The following is a 25419-nucleotide window of genomic DNA, read 5'->3' on the forward strand; positions in this document are numbered from 1 at the left end:
AACTCTGTTAGATGACGTTTGAAGTTAACCCCGGATTCTGGTTCTAGGGAGATATCCACAGTCCCCAGAGGACGCTGGTTCCGCTGCGGGTTAGCCTGGCCATTTGCTGTCATTCGGTGGGGCTTCGGTGGTTCTCCGATGTTGGGTGATCGCTATGGGATGCTGTGGCCCTTCCATCTGGCGTTCGCAAGTCCACCTGATGCCAAATTCAACGACAAACAGGCTCCTGGTGAAAATCTCGACAGTCGTTTTTGATTGACAGAGACGTGCTCCAGGATATTCACACTGGGGCTTATCAGTGGACGGTGAACGTGCAAGCCGAGGTCGATTTGTCCCTCTTCTTTTACCATCGCAGAAGTTCGTCGGTTGTCAGCGGAGTTCTAGAGCGGAGCTCTACGTCGTTTCACGGCAGCTTCCGATAATTCCCCAAGCGACCGGTACTCAGGCGATAGGTTCCTTGGAGTCTTGGATGGGGTACCCTGGGGTAGTCCCGCGCACTCGGGACGAGAGAATCGAGTCGTTGACTGTCAGAGAAGACACATTTCGTACACGTCATACCACGGAACGAATTTCTCTATTTCCCCACGATGTCCCGAGAAATCAGGCGCCCAAGAGTTGCGGCATCCCGAGATCGCTTGCTGAACCGCATGCTTACCGTTGCTTTGTCCGTTCTCTAGTGTGTCGCGAGGGCCCCACTGCACTCGCCGAGGCATTGCGTTCGCAGGTGAGCACGCGCTGATTGTTCATTCCCCGAACAGCACAGCCATACGTGCTCAACATTCGCAATGGGTTCGATAAGAGCGATCGTTCGGGTACTGCGTTCCTCAAATCAGGACTGTGGGGCAGATGATGCTAAGTGGCAGCTCACGGGGAATCTCCCTTTTTCTGCCATCTACTGGCCGTAGATCGAGAATGGACGGAGACCATGGAAGATGCGGACTGCGCCGACCAGGTCGTGAGGCAATTGAGGCATCCCACAGCGTCCTCAATTGCCGTCGGTCAGGAAATGCCACACACACAGCTCTGCCTGGTCTTGTTTCTTGCCACAATGGCTCCATCACCCACTGTCTGTCTGACCCGAGGTCTTGGTCAATTTCACGAGATTGATTGATTCGACTGCGAGATTAATAGATGGATGCTCAGATGTTGGGCTGCCCATGTGGCATGTGTCTATGCTTGCCAACGTTACCTCTAGCAGTTTGTGACATGTCACCAAAGGTTTCTACGAGAGGCCAAGTCCTGAATGCATCGGGAGGGCAGCCTGAGAGGATAAGAATCAGGCCATTTTCAGTGGACCGGCATGCAGAGCAGCTGGACTGTCATGACGAATTGAGCAGGAAACAAGCATATCATATGCATGTCTCTAGGTGAGCTGAATCCTTCCGAGCGGGAAAACATGCCGGATTGCAGAAGGCCGGCGCAGAAGACCTGCAGTGCAGCTGCCAAACTGATGCACTGCTGTGGGCCCTACTCTGAGACTGATGGACGTCGAGAGAGCCCGGAGACATGGAGATGTGTGTGGAGTAGGAGGAGCGTGGGGGAGGGGTAGGAGCCAGTCTGGGGAGGGTTGGATCAACCGCCAATGCAAGGCAGACCTTCTGGATGCTCGGGGCGGATTGGGGTTTATTGGCGGGGCAAACGCTGTAAGGCCGGCCCATGACGTCCCCCAAGAGCTGCCAAACTTTTTGACGTCGTTCCATATCAGCTTCCGGATCAGACCACATCTGCTTCTAGACCAGTGTGCAGATGGACTACATTGGCCGTAGCCAAGCCGTTGATTCGCCCATGTCGAGTCGAGGTAGGATGATGCCGGTCTCATTGGTCGCTGACTAACATGCCATCTAGGCCTGCATCAGAGGCAAGAGAAACTTCGCTTGCAGACTATACCCCGTGTCGACGGGCAGAATCATCTATGGCCATGACTTTGCCGCACCGCGCCTTCTTGGCCCGACGGCCTGGGCCGCCTCGGTCGCGAGTACGGCTACGTGAGATGTTGCGCCGCGATACGAAGGAACCAGGCATGAAGTTTCCCGGATAGGCATGTCTAACAGGCGATCAACTGCTGCTGCACACTGCACTTCCTGTCAAAGGTTAACATGCGTTGACACCATGCAGTCTTCTCCACCCGTATAAATAAGACCTGGCATCTGAATTGCCGCACATACGTCAACATTGGATCAGCGACATATTGTTTCCTCATTCAATACCACATCATCAATAGGCTCATCTTGGTATTCACGCGCACTTACACACACCCACATATAGGCACACGGAGCCTCAGGCGAAGTGTGACCGTATTTCCCCCAGAGACCACATCCCCTCTTGAGTCTTATTATCCCCTGCTCTTTACCCATAGCCCACAATGGAGTGCGACAAGGCAACCGTCGAGAAGATCCAGCCCTACGGTGTGGCCCGATCGACAGTCACGGGCAAGCCGCTGTCCAAGGAGGAGATTAAGCAGTACGATGACTTCTTCAAGGCCAGCTTGTATCTCTGTCTTGGCATGATCTATCTCATCGACAACCCTATGCTCAAGGAACCTCTCAAGAAGGAACACATAAAGAGCCGCCAGCTCGGCCACTTTGGTTCTGCCCCTGGTCAGATCTTCACCTGGATGCACATGAACCGCTTGATCAAGAAGCATGATCTCGATGCCCTCTTCGTATCGGGACCGGGCCACGGTGCCCCCGCTGTGCTCAGCCAGTCCTACCTGGAAGGCGTGTACTCCGAGGTCTACCCCGACATGTCGGAGGATCTCGAGGGTATGCAGCGGTTTTTCAAGCAGTTCTCCTTCCCCGGCGGCATTGGCTCTCATGCCACCCCAGAGACCCCTGGCTCCATCCACGAGGGTGGTGAGCTGGGCTATGCCATCTCGCATGCCTTTGGCGCAGTTTTTGACAACCCAAATCTGATCGCGTTGACCATGGTTGGCGATGGTGAATCCGAGACTGGGCCCCTGGCCACCAGCTGGCACAGCAACAAGTTCCTGAACCCCATCACGGATGGCGCTGTACTCCCCGTGCTGCATCTAAATGGCTACAAGATCAACAACCCCACCCTGCTGGCACGTATCCCCCATGAGGAGATTGAGCAGCTGTTCCTGGGTTACGGGTGGACCCCCTATTTTGTCGAGGGCTCCGACATTGAGTCGATGCACCAAGCAATGGCTGCCACCTTGGAGCGATGCGTGGATGACATCAGGGGCTACCAGAAGAAGGCCCGTGAATCCGGAAAACCCTTCCGCCCGCGATGGCCCATGATCATCCTCAGGACGCCCAAGGGCTGGACCGGCCCGCGCAAGGTCAATGACAAGTACCTCGAGGGGTACTGGCGTGCCCACCAGGTCCCCATCACCGGCGTCAAGACCAACCCCAAGGACTTGAAGACCTTGGAGGACTGGATGAGGTCCTATGAACCCGAACGACTCTTTGGCGAGGATGCCAGGATCTCCGACGAGCTGAAGAGCCTGTGCCCCACGGGTCTCCGACGCATGAGTGCCAACCCCGTCGGGAACGGCGGAGCACTGAGGAAGCCACTGAAGCTGCCCAACTTCCGCGACTACGCCATCCAAGTCCCGGAGCCCGGCGCCACCAGCGGGGCCAGCATGTCCAACTTTGGAATCTTCCTCCGCGACGTGGTCAAGAAGAACCCCAACAACTTCCGCCTCTACGGGCCCGACGAGACCGAGTCCAACAAGCTGGGCGACGTCTACCAGGCCGGTAAGAAGGTCTGGCTGGGCGAGTACTTCGAAGAGGACAGCGATGGTGGCAACCTTGCGCCCGCCGGCCGCGTCATGGAGATGCTTTCGGAGCACACCGTCGAGGGCTGGATGGAGGGATATGTCCTCAGTGGCCGCCACGGGCTGCTCAACAGCTACGAGCCGTTCATCCACATCATTGACTCCATGGTCAACCAAGTAAGTACCATCCACAGCCGCACTTGCTTGCATCGAGTTGCTGCAATGGCTAACTTGAAATCCACAGCACTGCAAATGGATTGAGAAGTGTCTCGAGGTCGAGTGGCGTGTCAGGGTGGCTTCGCTCAACATCTTGTTGACGGCCGTCGTCTGGCGCCAAGACCATAACGGTTTCACGCATCAAGACCCGGGTTTCCTTGATGTCGTTGCCAACAAGAGCCCCGAAGTGGTTCGTATCTACTTACCTCCTGACGGAAACTGTCTCCTATCGAGTAAGCTTCACTCCCATACCTACCTACCTACCTCCCGATGTTGCCTCTCCGGCTAGTCCTGATACTGACCCCACTTGAAAAGCCATGGACCACTGCCTGCGCTCCAGCAACTACGTCAACGTCATCGTCGCCGACAAGCAGAACCACATCCAGTACCTGACCATGGACGAGGCCGTGATCCACTGCACCAAGGGCATCAGCATCTGGTCGCAGTACAGCACGGACCTGGGCGCGGAGCCGGACCTGGTCATGGCGAGCTGCGGCGACATCTCGACCAACGAGTCGCTGGCGGCCATCGACCTGCTCCTCCAAAACTCCCCGAGCTCAAGATCCGCTGCGTCAACTGCGTCGACCTGTTCAAGCTCATCAGCCACGCCGACCACCCGCACGGCATGACGGACGCCGAGTGGGTCTCCATGTTCACGGCGGACAAGCCCATCATCTTCAACTTCCACAGCTACCCCTGGCTCGTGCACCGGCTGACGTACAAGCGGCCCGGCAACGCCAACATCCACGTGCGCGGGTACCAGGAGAAGGGCAACATCAACACGCCGCTGGAGCTCGCAATCCGCAACAAGACGGACCGGTTCAGTCTCGCCATGGACGCCATCGACCGCATGCCGCAGCTGGGCAACCGCGGCTCGACGGCGCGGGAGCGGCTGCACACGGCGCAGCTCTCGGCGGCGACGGAGGCGTTCAAGTTTGGGGTCGATCCGGACTTCCTCACGAACTGGACTTGGCCGCAGGAGTTGATGGAGAAGAATCGGAAGGCGCTGGGGCATTTGGAGCTGAAGCACCCGCATCATTGAGTTTGATGATGGTTTGGTTTGGTCTCGTTCGGTCGTGTGTTGGTTGGGTCTGCAATGTTGTCTGATGTTACGATTCATGTTCTCTCCATTCGTTTCTAGAAATAAGCATAAGTAAGTGTCAGTGTCTGTCGTTTTGGCTATTGCTTCGGATACGGGGAACTCGATGTACAGTGTGTTATAGCAAACAAACTATATGATTGAAGACTTGGCTTCATGGCAATTATATTGACTTGATAGAAACCAGTGGTGACTTGACAGATGGCTGGAAACCACACAGCACAGAGTGACATGGAACAAAGCGTCGAATTTCGGCTACTGCACCGGGGGACAACCCTTCGTCTATATATGCCAATGCAGTGCGGCTCGACATGCGAGGGCGGAGATTGCTTTCGGACTCCCTCCCACTACATTACTTCGCAAGCCGAACTTCGACGCGAGAACACGCGAGGGTTGCAGCGTATGGCCCAAGGGGCCGACCAGCCATCCCCACTCATTCAATATAATCATCTGCATGGACTGACCAAAAAAGAGAAGAATACAACGACAACGTACGAGGGTTCGGTTTACCCCCTCTTCCGATCTACAAAACAAGCACCCGCCCCGTCCCGCACTGCATCTGCATCTGCAAGCAGGGGGCGATGGATGCACATACACACACACACACACCCCATCATCTTCATTATTTGCGGGCGTAACTGCCTGGGTTGGGCACCGCGTGTTGGTCTTCTTGGTGGACAGTAGCATCCGGGAGAGGCCATCGGGTGGTACTGAATCTGAAATGGGGCCTTTTCCCGCTTAGGTACGCATCGCGAAGGGCAGTCGGGCTGTTGTGGGGTTCGGATCTTGCAATTATACTCGGGACCCCCCCTCTCTCTCTTTCTAACGCACAACATTAAGAAAAGGAGAGGGAACGACACGGCCTTGATCAGTCAAAGACTAGCGACACTGGTTACAATGGGAGAAAAGCTGCTCGTGTTTGTAGCTCGCAGCGCTGTTGCATTGTAAAAGGTTGATATCCAAGTAGAAGATGGTTTACATGTTGAAGCGTCTAGATCCCCGGACCCCCTTTTCCAACTACTTCCAACTACTTAGCCCGCTCCGACAGCCCCTCAAAGCATCCTTCTATCCTGCCCCTGCCCCCTGTGCTCTCGAGCCTGCACATTCACAAAGCGTGCGCCGCCCTACTCGGGGTTGTACTTCTCGCCGGCGCACTTCTGATGGCACAAGTAGGCCTCGCAGTTGCCCCAGCAGTTGTTGAGTTCGAGGTTGGAGTGGACGCCGTCGCCGACTTGGACCGCACAGATGTTGCAGCAATCCTGTGACACACCCACAGAGTTAGCCCGACGGGTAAAAACAACACGATGGAACGATGGTAGTAGGCGAGGGGGAAGAGGAAGAGCGGATTGGAATAAATTGGTCAGTCTTTCAACGTACTTCGCAGGTCTGCTGGGCGGCGACGCCGAGCGCGGTGGCGAAGATGGCGGTCAGGATGGAGAAACGCATGGTTGCTTGCAGATGAGAGGATAGTTGTTTAGACAGAGTTGGTCTGTTGAAGTGAGAAGTATAGTAGCGTGCGAGGATCGATTGACTGTGCTGGAGTGCTGACTATTGACACTGAAGCTGGGGGAGAGTTGCCTACTTATAGATCATGAGAGTGCAAACATCTCCTTCTAGCTCTGGTATAATGGCCCCCTATTCGGCGTGTGTTATTGCTATACTAGAGTCACGTATTGGTGGGACCTCGCGTAACCTGCGGTGAGATCGATGAGATCTTGCGGCCCCGTTGTGATGTGGGTCGCCGCCGTCCGTCCATGGGGTATCGAAAGCTTATTCCCCCTCCCCACGACCCCGGCTCCCCGTCGGTCACGAGGGCGCCGAGACGGCCGACTGCCGCCGGCTTGGCCTCCTTGCATTCATCCTTATCCAGGACGGCGATGACAGATAGGGTTTACATGGATCTGATCGACTATGGCGCGCGTTTGGGCACCTGATCTGGGCTCGAGGTAGACCCCCTGTACAAGTATAAATTTCAAGGATACAGGGGTATGCGTGTTTCTCCGGCCTCGCTCCTTGGCTCCCGCAATCTCGGTTGCCACCTGAAACCCACCTAAACGCCATGCTGTTCTCCAAACTCTTGGTTTCGATGGGGAGAGAAAGTTGGCAACCGCAAATTGCTTCGAAATGCGCCCTGAAGGAAGCGTGGTCAGAGACAGCGGTAAGAATTTCTTGTTCCCGTATAGATGTCATCTCCCACGACGGAGTTTCATGGGATCCAACTGGCGCAAAAGATCAATATTTAATCAAGTACGATTCCAAGTCCGGATAAGCCTCGTAGTCCCAATCCGACTCCGGGGCCGGGGCCGGACCCTCTGCTTCGGGACGCTCGTCATCTGCCCCGTCTGACGCCGAGTCCGAGACGCCGGGCTGGCATTCCGGGTCTCCCCAGGACCAGTCCCACCACCGGCCATCATCCATCAATCCCGTACGCCAAATGGACGCATCCGTTTCCCCCCCGGGGGTTCGGGCGGTGGGTCGTCGGCGGCACTATACCTAAAGTCTCGCGACGCGGTGAATTCCTTGAGGTCGTCGTCTTTGCTCGTGAGGGGCTCCTCGGACCGCGGAAACGTCTCCCCAAAGTCCAGCTCGATCTCCCTCAGCGTGTCCTTGGAGTGCAACAGCTGCCGCGGCGTGACTTCGTCGTAGTCGCCGCGGTCCGATAGGTCCCGGTACGACGTCGAGTGGTACACGAAGAACCGGAGCTGGGTGCAGTACCGCAGCAGCAGCCCCGCACAAGCAAGTCGCAGGGGACCGTGTCGCTGATTACTCTGAAGCCTCGACATTGTGATATCGCTGATGTGGGTTCAAGCAGAAGTGCATTGAAATGACAATTCGATATTGTCCATCGCGTAACAGTGAATAACAAGAGTACTAAAACCAAACGCATGCCGTCCCGTCTTCGTTGTCTTACATTAGTAGCCACCAATCCACCATGAGCCTCGCGAGCTGCGAATGTCGAATTTGAGTACGCCAAGGGTGCAGGGAGCACAATGTCAAAGCTTAACATCCCGTTCTGATTCACTCCCCACCCTTCCCGTCCGTCCAATTATCTCCCTGGAAGAAACCACAGGTTAGCCCGAGCTCCGTGATGCCGTGTCCCACGCACGGAGTGGGAAGTCATCAGATCAAACAACGTACCCTTCCAAGAGCGCGTTGACAAGCCAGAAGCTCATCGTAGAGCTCCTGACCCAGCCAAGCCCCCTTCACGCGGGCGAGCGTCTTCTCGACCTCGTACGTCCTGGCGCCGGAGACGTAGAGCGCCTCGCCGCTGACGCGGCTCGACAGGGCGTGGAGGAAGGTGTTGGCGACGTCTTCGGGGTCGTTGCTGGGCAGCCCGTTGGCGTCGTACAGGTCGATGACTCCGGCGACCATGTTCGTCCCTGAAAGCGGAACGGGAAATTAACACCCGAAAAGTATAGACGGGCTATGGCGGGGGGCTCAGGGTTAGGTAAATAGTTACTCACGAGTCGAGTTGGGCAGCACCGCGTTGACGCGGATCCCCTCGGTCTCGGGGAGGTAGTTCTTGGTGCTCCTGAACAGGCCCATGATGCCCTGCTTGGTAGCGCTGTACTGGAACAACCCGGGGAACTCGCCCAAGCTGGCAATCGAGCCCACAAGGAGTATGGACGCGTCCTTCTGGGCGGCGTCACCAGTCGCTTCACGGTGACGGGCGAGACTCTTGCGGAGGAAATGCACGGCGACGCGAGTGAAGAAGACGGACCCCTTGAGGTTGATATCCAAGACTAGCGTCGGGGGAGGTTCCTCAATGGCGCTGTCGTCGTTCCCCGTGGCGAACAGTTTTCCAGTCTCCACGACGGCCGCGTTGGAAATGGCATAGTCGATGCGGCCGTGCAGCTGCCAGGCCTGCTTGAAGAGGTTCAGGACCGAGGCGTAGCTGGTCACGTCGGTATGAACAAAGGTGACATGATCTGAGCCAGGTGGTTGCTCGGGGGCCTTGATATCGCCGAAGACGACTTTTGCTCCGAGATCTGTATATCATTAGTGGCAAAAACAAAGGGCATGCTGATGCTACATCTGGTTTTCCCTGACCCCCCCCTCCCCCCTCCGGGCGAAAATGGGCACGCTTACCGGCTAATTTCGCGACTGTGGCCTCACCAATGCCGGTTGTCGCACCTGTAAACGGAATAGAAAGCGTGAGCTGGCTATCAAAGAGTGGCCTCAATTTGACAACACGGTAAAGCATTGATCTCACCAGTTATTACCACCACCTTATCCTTCAGACTTGAGAAAGCTTCTGTATCGATCTGAACGAGAGCCATCGCGGGAAACTCATGAGTATCAGGACATTAGGGAGGGGAGTTGCAGAGGGAACGAGCCTACTATTAAAATTCGGCAAACGGATGAAAGTTTAGGGAGTCACTTTTACCCCTCAAACGTTGGGTTACAGTCGATGGCGCTCATTGCCCTGTTTGGATTGACTGCGAGGGGTACAGGGGCGGCCTAAAGGATCGGATATAGCGGAGGATTGCAACGGCACTTCATGCCAGATAACCCTTCAGGCGCATGCAGTTTCGCGGAGCGAGCCTTGGATGGATATTATTATTATAGTTAAACGTTTTTTCTTCAATCTCAATCTTAAATCGTTAATCTAACCTGGCAGCTATACTAGGTACTCTTACTCTTAGAGGCAGCCTTCCTATGGAGTCTGCTACACACCAGGAACAGGAGTATCATTACCACCCCGCCTGTTAAGATCCTTAAGCCATGTGTGGCGTCTGTCTTGCTCTCTGGTCCGATGTTCCCCTGAATTATCGGAGTTCTGCCCGGAGTCAGCGAAGAACGACTTCTTTAAGTGCTCGGGGATTTCATTCTGGACGATGAACTCTTCCGCCTTCAACTCGGACTCTGCACCAAACGCTTCCTTGAACTGGAACAGCGTACTGCTGACTGACGTCAGAGTCTCTTGCATAAGTCCTGCCCATACTTCGCGGCAGCTGCCTTTCTTGCGCCTGCGTCTCACTCCGTATAGGAGCCCCAGAGCCCCCAGATACGTAGACCCGCCACGACGCCTGTGGTGATGGCGAACTGTCTTTTTTGCCCTGGCACGTCGAAGTCGAACATGTCAACCCCGTAAAGTGTCTAAGACACATCTGTCAGTTGCAATCCACATCGCGATGCTCCAGGAATACGGTTTTATCTCACTTCCATGAATCCCAAAGGACGATAGAGAAGCGTCATCACGGTAAACACCAGAATATATTCGTTGATATGAGTACCCTTGGTGGACTCGCGTACGGAAGTGGCATTGAAAAGCTATGAGAACGTGTCAGTTAGTTCCGGTTTTCAGATCATCGGATAGGTGGTATGCCTCCATGACACTTACTCCATCACGTAAACTGTTCACCTCCAACCTCTTCTTATCGATTCTGGCCAGGAGTTCGGACTCATGCTTCTTGGCCACATCAATGATTCCCTCCACTTGGATTCGATCGAGGCAGTGATTTCCTCGTGTCCACAATCGATCCTATCGGTCCAAACCCGTAAGGCGTCCAGATCGGCCACCGCCTCGGTAATCCAATCTGAGGCGATTCGAAGTAATTCGATGACGAAGAAATAAGTCTCCGACTGCTCGAATTTACTATTGGAGTTTGATTCGAACATTAGATGCATTCTGGTCGTGGGATCGAAGATGTCTTCCAGCTGTGAAAGATTGTTAGTCGTTGGAATAGGGGGGGAGGGGACGGAGCAAGCCCACCTGCACCTTTAGCACAGCATCAATATGATACATAGTTTCCTCCCACTATTGGTACCAAGTCATGAAGCTTGCTAGCACAGCCTCCTGGAAGATGGCAATTCCACCGTGCCACCGATGTGTCCCATGCTGCTTGTCTGCCTTGACCTCCACAGGTTCCGACGTCGAAACGCCCACAGCCAAGTCGGTCAGGCGAATCATCTTGTACACGGGAGACTCTAGGTCGATGCTGGTCACCATCATCTGGCCGAGTCTCTTATCTGTCAATTCCAAGCGTCGAACCAACGGCTGGTTGGCTTTGTTGACTCTTGTTCTTTCTAAGCCCCCCGTTGTACGGGACATTCGAATCCCGCCCAATTCCGCCCACCTCACCTAATCTGCCTTGGAAGAGTCTTTCTGGATTGTGGAAAACACTCGCATAAAATGTTGAAGCGTGAGTGTCTCAAGTAGAATTCTGTGGGCAGAGTCTTTCGGCGAAGTCCAAAATCCGTTGTGCCTTGTGCAGGAGGGCTGTACGATCGTCTTCCAGGGAGCCACAAAGGCAAGAGTGAAATCCCATGCAGCCTCGACATTGGACAATACAGGGCCTCTCGGCGCCTGGATTGCCATGAACTCCATAACGAAAGCCATGTGCTGGAAATGGAAAAGGTTGTCAGACATTCGGATCGGCCCCGTTCCAACTTTGCATGTGCGTCTCAACAACTCGTGGGGGAAGATAGCGTGAGTCTCTCCATAAGGCGAAAAGCCGAGATCGGGGTTCTTGAGCCATTCCCGTATGATATATTGCGCCAAATCTGGATCCATATCGCCTTTTGGAGATTCGCTATCAGAAAATCTGAGTTGTATCAAAGTCCCCTTTCGTCTTAGTACGACCTCGGGTAAGCCTTTGAGCAATAGTCTTCTTATTCGATTCCCTTTTTCTGTTCTATTCGATTCTGTGGCTGGTTTGGATATCCATGGGCCTTTGACGTGCTGGTGGTATAGAAAGAAACTCCATGCCTTTTCACCCACGTTCAATTTATCCATCAAAGTTGGTGTCACCCGCAAAGTTCCAAGAATTATAACCATGGAAAGTTTTTGGTCCTCATCAGAGCTGGTGAATAGATCCGTAGCAGCCTCGTCATGTCTCCCCATCCAAGGTTCATAGGATGACCAGGGTTTATAGGCCAAGTTCGGTTTCTTCTCAGGGGCTATTGGTTGCTGATTCATATGTTCTTGTCTTTCTTCCATGTCGGGTTCCTCAGTTATAGCATCCTCGAGAAGCTGTATTTGACGCTCGCCATTGCGTTGAATTGCTTGGAGTAACTTGAGGATCTCTTCATTGCTGTCCTTCTTCTGTGTTGTTAGGATGCTGCCTGAGCTGTGCTTACATGCAGATGACGAGCAGTCTGCGTGGGTTACCGTCGCCTTTTCGGATACCCGGTCCGTTTGCCTTTCCCCGTTCATCATGGCTAGGGGATAGACGAGTCTAGGGATTATTGTTGTAACATTGAAGCTCTGGGTCCTTCTTGTCTGGCACCAGCGACCAGTAATGATAATCTAGAAGAGAAGAGCAGAAGCTGATAAGCGGTTAAGGTCAACAAGGAAGGATATTACATGGCGGGTTGGAGTTTTGTCGAGGTGTGAATAAGCTGCATTCTATTTGCCAAGGCAGCCTGCGCAAGGTATCATTCAATCATTTAAAAATAAAGAGGATGCTACTCTGTCATGCACATGACACGCAACCTCAGCAATAAATCAGCAGGCTGAAGAAAACGCCTAATGAAGAAGCCGCAGCAAACCAGCCACGATCCCACGCAAGGTCGTGGAACACGGCATGCAGAGATTGAGGTCTCCTACTCACTACCTAACGATGATCCCTGCCCAGCAGGTCCGCAGCGCATACCCGCTTGTAACATCTATTTGCGAGAAACATGTCTTTTTCTTCACAAAGCTGCTCCGATTGCTCCCGTATATGTACAAGCCTTGTCACTCACTCCCTTAATGTATCAGTAATAAGTGATATTTATCTATATATGTACTTATGGAAAGTCGCCACCATTGGTCGAAACCTTCGGATTACGTGAGATCCAACGGCCACACCGGAAAGTTGGCCTCATAAGGGACCAACACGTAGGAAAGGGGACCTGGTGCCTATTGTTGTCGTATCCCGAGGCAAGCGGGTTTATAAGCTTGGTATGACTCTCGTCCAGCAACTGCATCCGCCAATACTCAGATACTGTTCACCGCAGGCGGGGAACAGAATCGGTCGTACCACGGCCCATGATCATCCGCTTCGATCGTCGTGTAAGGCCTCCCATACCGCAAGTTCCGCAAAACCTCAGCTTCTATTCCCCTTCTCCACCTCCGCCGCCACCACGGGAATGAACAGTTTCCGGTATCGCCCCCAACTGCGCCGCACCAAGCGGCCGACGACTCAGGTAATCGTACAGCACCGGCAGCCTCCCAATCTGGACATACTGCCACGCCATGCGCGCCTCGGGCACGCTGCCGTCGCCTTCCCAGGGACCAAAACGTTGCAGTCTATAATCGAAGCGCTCGGCCTCGGCCACGACGGCGACGAAGAGCGTGTCGTTGTCGGCGTGGGCGTAGATTGCGGGGTTGACGAGGAGCAGTTTCTCGCGCTCCCGGGCCGCTTTGTACTTGGCCAGGACGACTTCGTTGACGTGGACGAAGTAGTCCTGCCAGACGTGGCCGACGCGTTTTTCTTCACGCGGAGGGGATGGTGCTGGTGGTGGGTTTGTCTGTGCCTCGTCTGCGGCTTCGCCTTGGTTTGGTGGTGAGGATTGCGGCGGTGTAGGTGGTAGTTGTTCCGGTTGCTCGTCCTGTGGTTTCTCGTCTTCGACTTGTTCATCGTCTTCAACTTTCACTTCGGCGTGTTCAGCGTGACTGCCGTCTATCCCTTCCCCAGCGCCATCCTCTTCCCCCTCCTCCCCCGGAAACCCCGAGAAACGAAAAGGCTTGTCGTCGAGGTACGCCCGTACCTTCTCCCTGTGATACTGCCGCACCTCCGCCGTCGTGCGTCCCTTCAGCACCTGGTCCTCGACAACGACGAGTTTGAACGCGAGTCGGATCCTCTTACTGAGCTTCTTCCTGGCCTTGGCCTCTTTATCCAGCTCGGTATTTGCGTCAGTGTCAGGGTCATCCGCCTTCGGGGCGACGGCGATGGTGTCGCGTAGGTGGCGTTTGTAGTCCATCCAGAGCCTCTGGTCCTTCCAGTCGGTGCGGTAGATGGTGAAGCCCCATTTCCCGTTGGGGTTCTGGTTGGCCTTGCCGCGGTCAAGCTCGGCGAGGATGTTTTTCAGTTCGTGCATGGGGGGCTCGTGCAAGTCTGAGATACCTCGCAGGATGAAACCTAACGATTCGAAGGTCAAATGGCTACTCACAACAGAAGAGATGGCCACCAGTGGACCAGCGGAATTTGCTACATATATTTCTGACTCTATTTGGTTTCTCCGATGGGGCACAAGTTTCGAGCATTCTTTGGTATGCTGCGAGTCAACTTGCCTTACACGCCTCAGTTTGGTTGGTTATGGCCAACGATATATGAAACCTTAAACCGACTTTATCCAGCCGTTTAGGAGTACGCAAGTGTCACTTGCGCGTAGCATTATGCGGGGGAAAGCGGCAGATCTGGCTTTAATTCAATTTCACCCAGGAGTCGAATTTGTCTTACAACTGCTGACTCTATAGACGATCTGGAACGATCATGGTAGCACACGAACTTGCAGGGTATGCGTCGCCTCATCCCCCGTTTCCGACTGTACTCCAAGATACGGCCTTGTCGATTTCCAATCTGTGGAACAAAATCAGAGAGTAAGAGCATAAGATGATGTTTCGCTCTGTGTATCCCATCTGTCACACCTGGGAATCGCATTGGAATAGCCCCTTCTCTGGATACGGTTGTTGCTACCTGGGACGAAATAGTAACCGCGTCCCATGACATCGAAAGTAATCAGCACACAATGCCAATGCAAATAAGTATATATGTATATTTACACATAATTAATTTCGCCTTCTTTGCTTTTTGCTTTCTCGGACGCGGTCTGTGGCATACATGCACCAAGTCCAAGTCTTGATAATGGGAGCGAAGCCAGCCTGGACCCTACAAAGAGAAGGCTATGGAGTTGCTCCCTGCGATAGCTGAGTACCGATTTCATAGTACCATCCATCACATAGACCTACGTTCATGTATGTCAACTTCCAGCTTGTCTGTAAAATCCCATCTAAGCCGTTCGCGGCAGCTAGATGCATGATGTCAATACTTATTGGCATTGATCGACGGCCTGGCATCAACAACCCTCCTTCTATTGCCCAGTCCGACTCTGCTTATCAACCGATCAAGTCCTACCGTCGTTATATTGTAAGCATCCCTGTCGGCAACTCGACCAGGCAAATGACAAAACAGCGGCAGTGGTCGAACGTGCGTATCTGTGCATATAATATTCTTGGCACGCTAGTCCTCCAACGTCCAATCTGCAGCAATCGAAGCGGGATCATAGCATGCCATTGGCTCCACGCGGAACGGCCCAGCAAGCCATATGCATCGGCAAATGGTTAGCTGAACCACCATCCTCGGTCTTCACACAGACTAACGATGATGATGGACATATCAATACGCCAACAGAGGAGTCAGACACGGGACCATTGCTATGTTTGCATAAGAAACGAGTTCGCATGCGTGAGAAGATGCTTATTCCGAACGACGCGGTCCCGCCTACTTCAAGATGCCGTGGGCTTGCCACTGCAGCAGAGTTTCACTCTCCTGAAGCTCACTCTTGAACTCATCTCGCTCAACTGAGCATCGCGCAAATAGAAAGGAAGGGTGAGAGATCACAGGTCCATATTGACTCACCATGGCTTCGTTCATAGAGGCTACGCTACGCCTGATCTTCAAGCGCAAGCCGCGGCAGGGCACACTGAAGTCAGACGTTGAGAGCGCAGCAACAGTCCCGGCCCCATCCGCATTCACAGCATCCGCCGCAGCGCCGCGAACGTCCGCCACGCTGTCGCCGACCGTAGCGGCGCCGAGCTCCGCTCAGCATCTGCACACGTGGAACTTCGGAGGAGGCAGCAACCATCATCAGGGCGTCGTGATCCCGAGCGACGACCCGCTCACCATGTTCCGACTGGTGCTGGGCATCACGGACGCGCCGCGGCTAGGCTTCGCCGAGCAGAACCTGGTAGGCACGCGCCCGGCTTCCAACATCGGCATCTACGCGCGCGTCGTGCATTCAGAGCAAAAGTCCAAAGACAGCTTCAAGGTTAGCCTGTGGTCCAGGCCCTACTGTTCTGTGTTGTAGAAGCTGACCCTTAAGGTCAACTTGCTGAGCTGTTAGGTGTTTTCGACCGTTATCAATGCCTGCTATTTCTTGCAGATCATCGTCGCCGCCGCATTGACTGCCATGGGAGCCGCCGGCACGAGCAGCCAGGCCATTACCGCATTTGGCGCCATCAATACGATAATAGCGGGTTTCCTGACCTTCCTCAAGGGATCAGGTCTTCCGGGTCGACTCAAGTACTATGGCAACGAGGTTCGTCGCTCTCTCTCTCAATTACTATCCCGGTACAGGAGTGTGTACCGGACACGGCACCATTCCAAGAAGCTGACAGCTCTGAACCCACCGCTATTTAGTGGAAGAAGATCCGCGAATACATCGAGCAGCGCGAACGTGACTTCTCGCGCGAGGGCTGCACGCTGGACGTGCACGAGGTGGTGAACACGGTCGAGAAGATGTATACGCACGTCAAAGAGGATATCGAAGTCAACACCCCCGACGGCTACACCTCGGTGACCAACTCGAGAAGGATGGAGCAGGCCAACGTGGGCAAGGTCGGCGGCTTTGACATGTCCAAGCTGGAAGGGATTGCCAATAAGCTGACAGGCCTGGACGGGACCATCGAGAGCCTGAAAGAACGTGTAGAGGTAAGTATCTGGCGACCCAAACTGTTGGTAATCTGATGCCAATGACAGATGATGTTGCAGGCTCGCGCTCAAGGAGTGAGTGAAAATATACACAAACACGAGAAACAGATCGGGGATGAGATACGTGGCTTCGAGAAGGCGTTTGTGAAAGAGGTTGAAGATCATAAGGACAGAGTAGAGCGCGAAGCCAGAGAGCGCCAAACTCATGTGGTGCAAGTACTGGACGAGGGATTGCGGACGTTGGCTCCTCATGAGCATCGCCGCAAGGAAGACGGTGATGCCGCACTATGACTGCAGTAAGGTCAATTCTCTCGACGCAGAAGCCATGGATAAGGAGTGTCGTCGGTATTGTTGAACATCAGTGTACCATAAGTACTTAATGCTTAGTGCCATCCGTGGGTGCGCCAAATGGACAGAATCGGAAAGCTCGCCGATGACGTCGGGCTGAACGGCTCGTGTCTGGAATCTACTGCGATTAGCTGTAGAGCGCGAAAGCCACAGCCGTGTCATATATCATATCCGGCTCTTGGTCAACTGACGTTGTTTCGCTGGCAAGCAAACACTCGGGCAACATCCTTGGTGGTGGCTGTAGACAGCTCCTATTTCCGGCATGGTTATACACCTCGCCGTGAGCTTGTAAATGCGACCTGTCAAGGGTAGGAGACATGTTCTCAGACGCTCCAGACTCGCTGCAGGTGGCTGTTGCGTGTCTCGGCCGATTCTATGCAGGGCGCAATTGTTTTCGGTGTCTCGTGGCGCACGTCCAGCTTCACTTCCCGTGTTTGGCAGTCGGGGCCCCCGTCAAAGCGCGGCAAACATGAGATGCCGTCACATGACCCATGGAAGCACTGCCACGTTCTCTTCGGGAAGAGTATATGGAAATGCGATGAACCATTGCGCAGTCAACTCCGTCTCTTGTTAGTTGGCGCTGCTTCACCAACGGTCGTTCGTGAAACGAAAAGGTCGAAAATATGTTCTTCCGTTTCTTTCAGCCGAACTTTGGCACCAGCCATTTTCATCCGGTTTGCCATAGGCAAGGAGGGTGAGTCGGCCTCAACTTTTACCAGGGAGCCTGGCGGGAGCTTGCTTCCTCAAAGTAAAAAGTCTCAAGTGACTCGAAGTTCTTGGCACATCGTCGGGGAACCGTAGGCTGCTCATTTTTCAGGAAAATGACAGTAGGGCTTCTTTTGCTGGGTAACTTCCGGCTCTTGTAAGGCCATGGCGTGACCGTTGACATATACATTCCCTTTGGGCAAATGCACGCAATAGAATCGATCCATAGGTGGACCTAATGTGCCAAGTACAGAAGAGTGGTGGTTGACTAACCTCTTAGTGTTACCCATGCTCTCATTGGTCTGGCCGACAACGTGGTGTTGTGTGGATGCATTGCAGCAAGTCGATGCGAGCTACGCATAGATGCTGGGTAGGGACAATCCATGCATCCATCCATCACGGCGCTGGTCGAACGGCGACATCTTGACTGTCAGCTGCCACCTTCCCTTGTCTCGTGAAAGAATTGAGGAGTCGAGCGTGACGTCAGGAGATGCGACCACAATCGAAAGCCATGCTGGGCACATGCAGACTAATCAGTCAGCATATGCACGCAGGACAGGGCAGGGTAGGACAGGGAAATCGCGCAGATTATTATGAGTAGAATACGAGCGATATCGAGGTTTGGCCAAAAATCGATATTTGAGATGGTGTTGTCAAATGGGAGGACCCACGTTGGACATTGATTGGCTTCCGGGTTTTGGAGACGTCGTAGTGGCGGATGTTTGGGTTGGGGGAGGCACAGGATGCGCAGGGGAGACACAGGGGAGTGCCCAGCCGCCCAGGGGGAGGAGGGAAAAAGACGGGAGTGTCTTGCCCTGGGCGCCCTGGACGCTTAACTCCAGCCAGCAAAGCCAGATGAGATCTGCAGGGTTCCTGGTGCCCGTAGGTACTAATAAACCCTCCAGAGGCGGAAACTCGTACTGTATAAGTCAGGCAGTGACAGGCAGCGACGACAGCGAAGACAGCGACAACTTCAAAAACCCCCGCGACACTGCACACTGTGACTGAAACGAACTAAACCTTCCAGACGGCTAGAAGACGGCGGGCAGGCGGGCGGGCGATAAGGCATAAGGTCAGTTGATCGGCAATACATCCATCCCAATGATCCCATCCTTCCATCCAACCTTTGCTCAACCACTGGTTGACTGATTACCCATCACCGAGCCCTCTTATCTTCCCTCCTTTCTCTTCACTTCGACGTGTCTTTCCCCATCCTGTCCTGAGTAAATCAGACCAGAGGAAGCGAACATCTTCGACGACTTACCTAAGTGGGTTGCGTTGCGTCGTCGCATTTGTTTGCACGGCGGATATTCGGCTTTCGAGAAGCGGGAGAGACCAGACGAGAGACGAAACAAGACAAAAAGAAAAGGTGAGCTTGACTGCTGCTGGGAACATTGAAGGGCTTGGCAGGCCACGAAACACCGGCAGGCAGGCCTATTGAAGCCTAATAAGGTGCCTGCACAGGCTGCACTTGCACTGTACTTACTAGCACTACCTAAAGTACTGGGGACGGACACTTTGACACTGGAGACCCTCAGGGAAAGAATTGATGCTTATCGAGGGGCAGGCGCTAACGTCACATCTTCTCTCTCAAGTATCTCCGCTATCCGCGAGTCGAGCTGTCAACCCTGCCTTTTCTCCTTCATTTTGCGAGCAATCAAAGACTACCACGGCTCCTTTGATCTTTGCCTGCATCAAAACGAGACGACAGACTCCGACCGGCTGCGACTCGGTGTTGCGTTGTACTACTTGAACCAGCCTTCTGTGCTCTCGCCTCGCTGAGCAGTACTCCGAATCGAAATCGAAAACCGCCAAGCACCCATCCACTCGCCCGCTGGCTTTTTGATTATCATGGCGTCAGCACCGCCCGAAACCATCAACGAGGATATTCCTCAGAATGACAGCGGCAAGCTGAGGACTTTCATCGGCATTTTGAGAAGGTGAGCTTGCGCTCTGCTTTTTTGCCCAGCCGCCCCCTTTACTCTTCGGCCGCTGCATGTCATTCTTGAATAGCTTCACCGCCCAGCAGCCCCAGCGGGCCAACATTCTCGCGCGGGGGTGCGGAGCCGATGACGGACACTATTCACAGACAGCCTCTGCAACAACATGATACTGTTCCTGCACCACGCCATGTCGCCATGGCGAGCGGTCGTACCCGGTAGAACCTGAGTCTAACGCATCCCAATGTCGCAGATTTATCGGTGTTGCCGATCTAGCAGCTGTTCGATTTTCCCTACCCTCTCAACTTCTCGAACCGAGACCGAATCTCGAATACTGGACTTATCTCGATGTCCCCAACGCCTTTGCCGCTATAGGCACCGCCGAAGAACCCGTCGACCGCATGCTGGAAGTGCTGCGCTTCTGGTTTACCAAGGACTTGAAATACGTCAAGGGAAAGCCCTGCAAGCCATACAACTCATGTCTCGGCGAGTTCTTCCGGTGTACATGGGATGCAGAGAACAATGCTCCCCCTATCAACTCCCCCTCTGCCGCAGCGGGCGGTAACATTAGTAGCGCGTCGTCCGTCAAGTCAGGCAAGGGCGTCATCTCGTCGGCTGCTTCCACAGTATCCGTTCCTCCCATGTCGGAGAACCCTTCGGGCACGACACGCATCGCGTACCTGACAGAGCAGACGTCGCACCACCCTCCCGTCAGTGCCTTTTATATCAGCTGCCCAGAGAAGGGCGTGCACGCCCGGGGCTACGATCAGATTTCCGCCAAGTTCACCGGTACCACAATCAAAGTCGCCCCCGGCGAGCACAACCTGGGCATCTTCATCACCCTCGAGAAGCGCGACAACGAGACGTATCAGCTCACACACCCCGCGGCGCATTTGGGCGGCATCCTCCGCGGCTCGCTCAGCGTCAGCGTTGGCGAGGCAGCGTTCGTGACCTGCCCCAAGACCAAGATAAAGGTCATCCTGCAATACGTCGAAGACGGTTGGTTAGGCCGGGCTCAGAACAAGGTCGAGGGCGTTATCTTCCGATACGACCCCGAGAAGGATGACAAGACACGCATCAAGGACGTGCCGGATAAGGACGTCTTGGTGCGACTTGCTGGTAACTGGAAGGAGAAGATCGTGTTCACGCATGGCCCCAAGCCAGTGGTATGTACCCCATGCACGTTTGCTGACATCTTGGGCTCCCTGATCACTAACGTGATGTCTAGGACTCGCACCCGCCAGAGAAGCAGACGGTCATTATCGATTTGAACCCACTAGAGATGGCGCCCAAGAACCTACCGCCAATGGACAAGCAGGCTGAGAACGAGTCGTTGGTTCTGTGGGACGGCGTCACCCAGGCCATCCACTCCAAACAATTCTCCAAGGCGACGACCGTCAAGCAGGAGCTCGAGGAGAAGCAGAGAGAAAAGGCGAGAGAGCGGGAGAAGAACAATGTGACGTGGCAGCCAATCTACTTTAGCCAGGTTACGGATAAGGGCGGCAAGCCCGAGCTCAGCGAGAAGGGCCGCCAGGTCCTCGAGAGGATACAGAAGGGCGACTGGAGCTTGGAGGGTATCTCGTAGCCTACTCTCTGGATGGCACGGTAAGCAGAACTCGCAAAGAAAGACTAGAAGCGTTTTTGGACCAGACAGAGGACTTACGTAGACGCGGGATACTAGATGGCTGGCTTGGGAAGAATATGGCTGAGATTCATACACAACGCACACGCAACAACAACAACAGAGACGTAACCTTTGCATCGAGCCGCACACCACAGACTCATGGCGACCTTTCGTTTGGCATTGCTTCTTGCTTTTTTCCCCGGGGTTGAGAGGACATATGGTCATTTGCATCTTATTTACTGTGGCTGGCCGGTAGCTGGTAGCAGATTGAGCTGATTGATTGGCGTTTGATTTTTTTCTGTCCAGGTATATAGAGAGAGGGGGGCCTTCATCGGAACCCGAAGCACAAGAACGTTATTTGTTTGGTACATTCACCATTTAATCAGAATCCTGCCTCTGACGAATGGAGTGTCCGCGATGGTTGATCGTTGTCGCCTTCCCCATCGCGGGCGCACATCATGAAAAGTATGGGCTGCCATGACTTGAAGAAAAAGAAATGAAGAAGGGAGGTTTCAAGTCGAAACGATGTCAATTTGCTATGCAAGCCGCGCTCTCCTGCTCGCGCAATCCTTTCCCTGTATACGATTTAGCTGCTATTCACTCTTAGATCTCGCTTATCAGCAGGAGTCAACGGTACCAACCAGCCTGGTACGCCTTTTGCAATTAAGTCTGAAAATAAAAAATGCATGTCTCTTCTCTCAGATATACGTGGGAGAAGAGAAATAGAATGCAAAAAGCAAAAGGATAAGTCTCTCTGGCGGGGAATTGAACCCCGGTCTCGAGCGGTATTTGTTACTGAAGAAACCCAATGACAAGCTCGCATACTGACCACTATACTACCAAAGACTCGCTTGGTGTGTTTGTTGGAGATACAGCTGCTACCGGGTTAGATAAAGCTGCAAAGCTTATGGATTTCTAGTGGCATGTTGGGCCCCGCCAGCATTGGTGCTAACCCCGTCTCCACCAGATATATAGAAGAGCACAAGGAAAGGATCGTAATTATTACATCGCAGCACTTAGGGTTCCTAGATTCTCACTAATCACACCAAAGATTTCAAGATACGTGGGGAAGGAACTTACATAATACGGGAAGAGAAGTTATGCTAGCACTGCGATAGGGAGTAGGGGAAGGTGGAGCTTGCCACTACCACCACTTACAACTTCGTCTGGCATCATTTGCTCATATCTGTAACTTCACAAGCAACGGCGGTGAACAGGCATGTCTTACCGGCACGGGCGTACCATTTGACTCAAGAGGGGTGGTCAGCCATATGAGGATAGATAGGGGAGTCACCGAGTAAAGGCACCAGTCACATACCTGATATCAATAGCCGACATTGGTTTGATTCTAGTCATGGGCATGGCATGCAGTCTCCTTTTAGCATTTTTCTTTTCAGTACTTTCTCTCTCTCTCTCGCCTGTGTAGAGAGTGAGCAGTGACTTTCGTGACTTTCCCAACAGGTTGTTTCCTAACTTCTGGCACATGAAAGTACAGTTGGCCTTGTGATGCTTATGGCGACAGACCTTGCGTGTCCTAATAATCCTGGGTACATAGCCAGAGAGAAGGGGTTACTCAAGGCTTTCTATATCCTAGGTTACTAACTACATAGATACTCTTGCTCGGTTTCATGGGTTAAAATCTATAGCGGCCATCTGTGGGTGAGTCTATTGGCGAATAGAAGTGAGTTCCTGGGTATTGGGCATCCAAAACGAAGTGTGTGGCTATGATTCAGACTTTTATAGCTTTATGACCCGATTTAGGTGCATTTCCTGTCTTATAAGAATATGGTCATACATAGCACTCTCTTATATTATGATCTTGCTCATTCTCAGAAGGCCGCTTGCTAGAAGAATTAATATGCTCTTCATAAGTCTTAGGGCTAACATGGCAAGTCCATTCAAGTAGCCAACTTGCCATTGAATAGAGGGTTGCCAGGAGGAATCAAGACCATACCTATGTAGAATCAGGCGTAAAATCAGTCACATACTAGGTTACAATCAGATTCTTGATTCCTCCCAAGATCCCGAATCATCTTATGTTAGTATATGTTTGCTTTATTAGTTTTAATACCCGGAGGCGGAATACTATACTCTAAAGGGGGCCTGTGAGAGGCAAACATAAAAAAGGCCCGACAACATATATGCGCTTCAGATAGATGGTGCCAACCTCCCGCAGCTTTCAACAAAGCCCATCTCCTATCTAGAATAGAGACAGCCCAGAAAGCCGTTTTCTCAATATGGTATTGTATCGACTAGATTGCAATCCGGCTTTGAGTTTTGTAGATAGAGAAAAGGGGGGGTGGGGGAGAGCTCCCGCGGAAAATGGTATTATGCTACGATATCAAGCACTTATCTCTCGCAAGGTGAAAGCGACCTCCAGTCCTCATACTCATGATCACCTTTAGACATCCTACCATTTCCAATTGATAGGCTAGAAAAGAAGGCAAGTCCCGCCGGAGGCTCAAGGTCCTAATCTGATTCCTGCTCATGAGCTTGCTACGAACCTTTCAACTACGAATCCCAGACAGTTCCCGACTGATGAAGTCATTTGTTCGAAAGGAGTTCCCCATACGTACTGTCCCTTACTGTCACTTTACGGCCCAGCAGCGCATGCACTTCATGATAGCTGGAGATACGACCAGTCCGGAAGCTATATCTAACCAAGCTGGGACCGAAAAGGGTGAGTAACCACAGGCCAAGAGCCCTTTTTGGACGGAGATCCTGCACAAGGGTAAGGACATACACATCCTAGGCTTCAGATTGCGCTATTGAAATAAAACACAACTTTGGATCTGGTAAGTAGCTCTTTCATCAAAGAATAGGGGAAAGTAAATTCCATATCACAGCCCCCGAAAGCAGGAGCTTTGAGAAAGGAGGCGCTTCAGAACCCCTGGCCGCTTGTATCAGTCCGTAATTCTACACTACATAATCTCCATGCCCTTCCCCCTTTCACGGCCATAGTTTCCAGGTCTGTTCAAAAGTGTCGAACATTGCATTACTAGCTAAAGCACTTCGCGCTAAGGGGCGCAGCCTCTTGACGTGCTTGTCGTCGATGCCAGTAAGTCGTAGGGGGACAGCAGTACACGCCAGCATCCATTGTTAGCTGTTCCTCGTCGACGCCAGCCTCTCTTTCCCTCCCTACGTGTAGTACCCTACGTGTAGTACACCTTCCCGCCGGCTACCTACACGATGTATCACACCTGGCTTGCATGCCCCCCTGGATCAAATCATACGATCTCCGTTTCTTCTTAAAACTTTACTGGTACTATAGATACACACCGAGGGCGCTAGCCCTTACAACATTGGTTTGTCGTTCCACTATCTCGCGGCGTCTCGGGAGTCAGAGTTCAGGGGAGGCCTGGGACTGGTAGGCAAACGGCTCCTTCTATAGTTCTTCTCGCTATAATTGTCCAAGATGATTTCTATAGACGCTTGGATGCGGTCTGCTGGTGCTGCAACGTGCGCCTTGGTTCGGAATTAGCTACACTTGGACAGTCGCCTGGAAATTCCCTCATGCTAGACGACTAGCAGCAAATAGTCGTTGGCCACGAGATTGCGATGCCGGCGAGCGGAGCTGAAGACTGATTGCCTGTCCCGATACTGACTGACCCAACCCAGACGTCGGCTGATTAAGGTTGTAATCCCATATGGACATGAATCTCAAGCGCCCTCCCCAAACAGGGAAATGGGTAGCATCTGCTCTGGGGAAGAGGAGTATGAACAAGCGCTGCAGCCAATGAGGTCGGGTGGCAGACTGCCCCCCATTCCTGATGTGCGGGCTTCCTCCGTTCGTCTCATAGATGCCCTACGATTTCAAATTTCCGCCACCCTTAGCGAAGTGTTCTATTCACGTTGCTGAAACCCTGCACTCACTCGGGCCCCGTCCGGGATTTGCGATATATATTCTAGAAGGGACGTGGAGCATGCGCATTACTCGGTCATGGCCCCCTTTTTTCCAACATACCCTTGGTGTTGATCAACCCCGATGAACTCCCTTCTAGAAACCATCGAATCTTCAACAACCACCCCAGGGGCTCAACTTAAAATAGAAAGAGATCGTGAAAAGTTGTGGTTCAGGCTCAAACCATTCCGGATCTACATACCAAGAA

General features: G+C 53.2%; 9 protein-coding genes across 9 annotated transcripts; 4 read left to right on the top strand and 5 right to left on the bottom strand.

Annotated features, from left to right (window-relative positions):
* Positions 1-2362: 2362 nt before the first annotated feature.
* On the top strand, positions 2363-4584 carry PG997_002766 (XFP N-terminal domain-containing protein; the record flags this gene model as incomplete). Its single annotated transcript, XM_066807081.1, has 3 exons — positions 2363-3916; positions 3984-4188; positions 4271-4584. 3 exons carry the CDS (start codon positions 2363-2365, stop codon positions 4582-4584), a joined length of 2073 nt encoding a protein of 690 aa, XP_066670699.1.
* Positions 4585-4604: 20 nt separating this feature from the next.
* Positions 4605-4997, top strand: PG997_002767 (phosphoketolase; the record flags this gene model as incomplete). The annotated part of the gene is made up of 1 exon (XM_066807082.1): positions 4605-4997. One exon carries the CDS (start codon positions 4605-4607, stop codon positions 4995-4997), a length of 393 nt encoding a protein of 130 aa, XP_066670700.1.
* A 1181-nt stretch (positions 4998-6178) lies between these two features.
* On the bottom strand, positions 6179-6500 carry PG997_002768 (uncharacterized protein; the record flags this gene model as incomplete). Its single annotated transcript, XM_066807083.1, has 2 exons — positions 6179-6313; positions 6432-6500. 2 exons carry the CDS (start codon positions 6498-6500, stop codon positions 6179-6181), a joined length of 204 nt encoding a protein of 67 aa, XP_066670701.1.
* Positions 6501-7471: 971 nt separating this feature from the next.
* Positions 7472-8426, bottom strand: PG997_002769 (15-hydroxyprostaglandin dehydrogenase; the record flags this gene model as incomplete). Its single annotated transcript, XM_066807084.1, has 2 exons — positions 7472-7822; positions 8193-8426. The coding sequence occupies 2 exons, from the start codon at positions 8424-8426 to the stop codon at positions 7472-7474; spliced, it is 585 nt and encodes a 194-aa protein (XP_066670702.1).
* An 84-nt stretch (positions 8427-8510) lies between these two features.
* PG997_002770 (oxidoreductase-short chain dehydrogenase) lies at positions 8511-9258 on the bottom strand (the record flags this gene model as incomplete). The annotated part of the gene is made up of 2 exons (XM_066807085.1): positions 8511-9034; positions 9144-9258. 2 exons carry the CDS (start codon positions 9256-9258, stop codon positions 8511-8513), a joined length of 639 nt encoding a protein of 212 aa, XP_066670703.1.
* A 1881-nt stretch (positions 9259-11139) lies between these two features.
* On the bottom strand, positions 11140-12213 carry PG997_002771 (uncharacterized protein; the record flags this gene model as incomplete). Its single annotated transcript, XM_066807086.1, has 2 exons — positions 11140-11576; positions 11760-12213. 2 exons carry the CDS (start codon positions 12211-12213, stop codon positions 11140-11142), a joined length of 891 nt encoding a protein of 296 aa, XP_066670704.1.
* An 881-nt stretch (positions 12214-13094) lies between these two features.
* PG997_002772 (uncharacterized protein) lies at positions 13095-14081 on the bottom strand (the record flags this gene model as incomplete). Its single annotated transcript, XM_066807087.1, has 1 exon — positions 13095-14081. One exon carries the CDS (start codon positions 14079-14081, stop codon positions 13095-13097), a length of 987 nt encoding a protein of 328 aa, XP_066670705.1.
* A 1542-nt stretch (positions 14082-15623) lies between these two features.
* Positions 15624-16984, top strand: PG997_002773 (uncharacterized protein; the record flags this gene model as incomplete). Its single annotated transcript, XM_066807088.1, has 4 exons — positions 15624-16031; positions 16146-16301; positions 16403-16693; positions 16742-16984. The coding sequence occupies 4 exons, from the start codon at positions 15624-15626 to the stop codon at positions 16982-16984; spliced, it is 1098 nt and encodes a 365-aa protein (XP_066670706.1).
* Positions 16985-19597: 2613 nt separating this feature from the next.
* Positions 19598-21271, top strand: PG997_002774 (uncharacterized protein; the record flags this gene model as incomplete). Its single annotated transcript, XM_066807089.1, has 3 exons — positions 19598-19686; positions 19940-20852; positions 20915-21271. 3 exons carry the CDS (start codon positions 19598-19600, stop codon positions 21269-21271), a joined length of 1359 nt encoding a protein of 452 aa, XP_066670707.1.
* Positions 21272-25419: the final 4148 nt, after the last annotated feature.

The sequence above is a fragment of the Apiospora hydei genome, assembly GCF_038363865.1.
Source record: "Apiospora hydei strain CBS 114990 chromosome Unknown utg000004l_segment0_segment0, whole genome shotgun sequence".
Classification (NCBI taxonomy): Eukaryota; Fungi; Ascomycota; class Sordariomycetes; order Amphisphaeriales; family Apiosporaceae; genus Apiospora; species Apiospora hydei.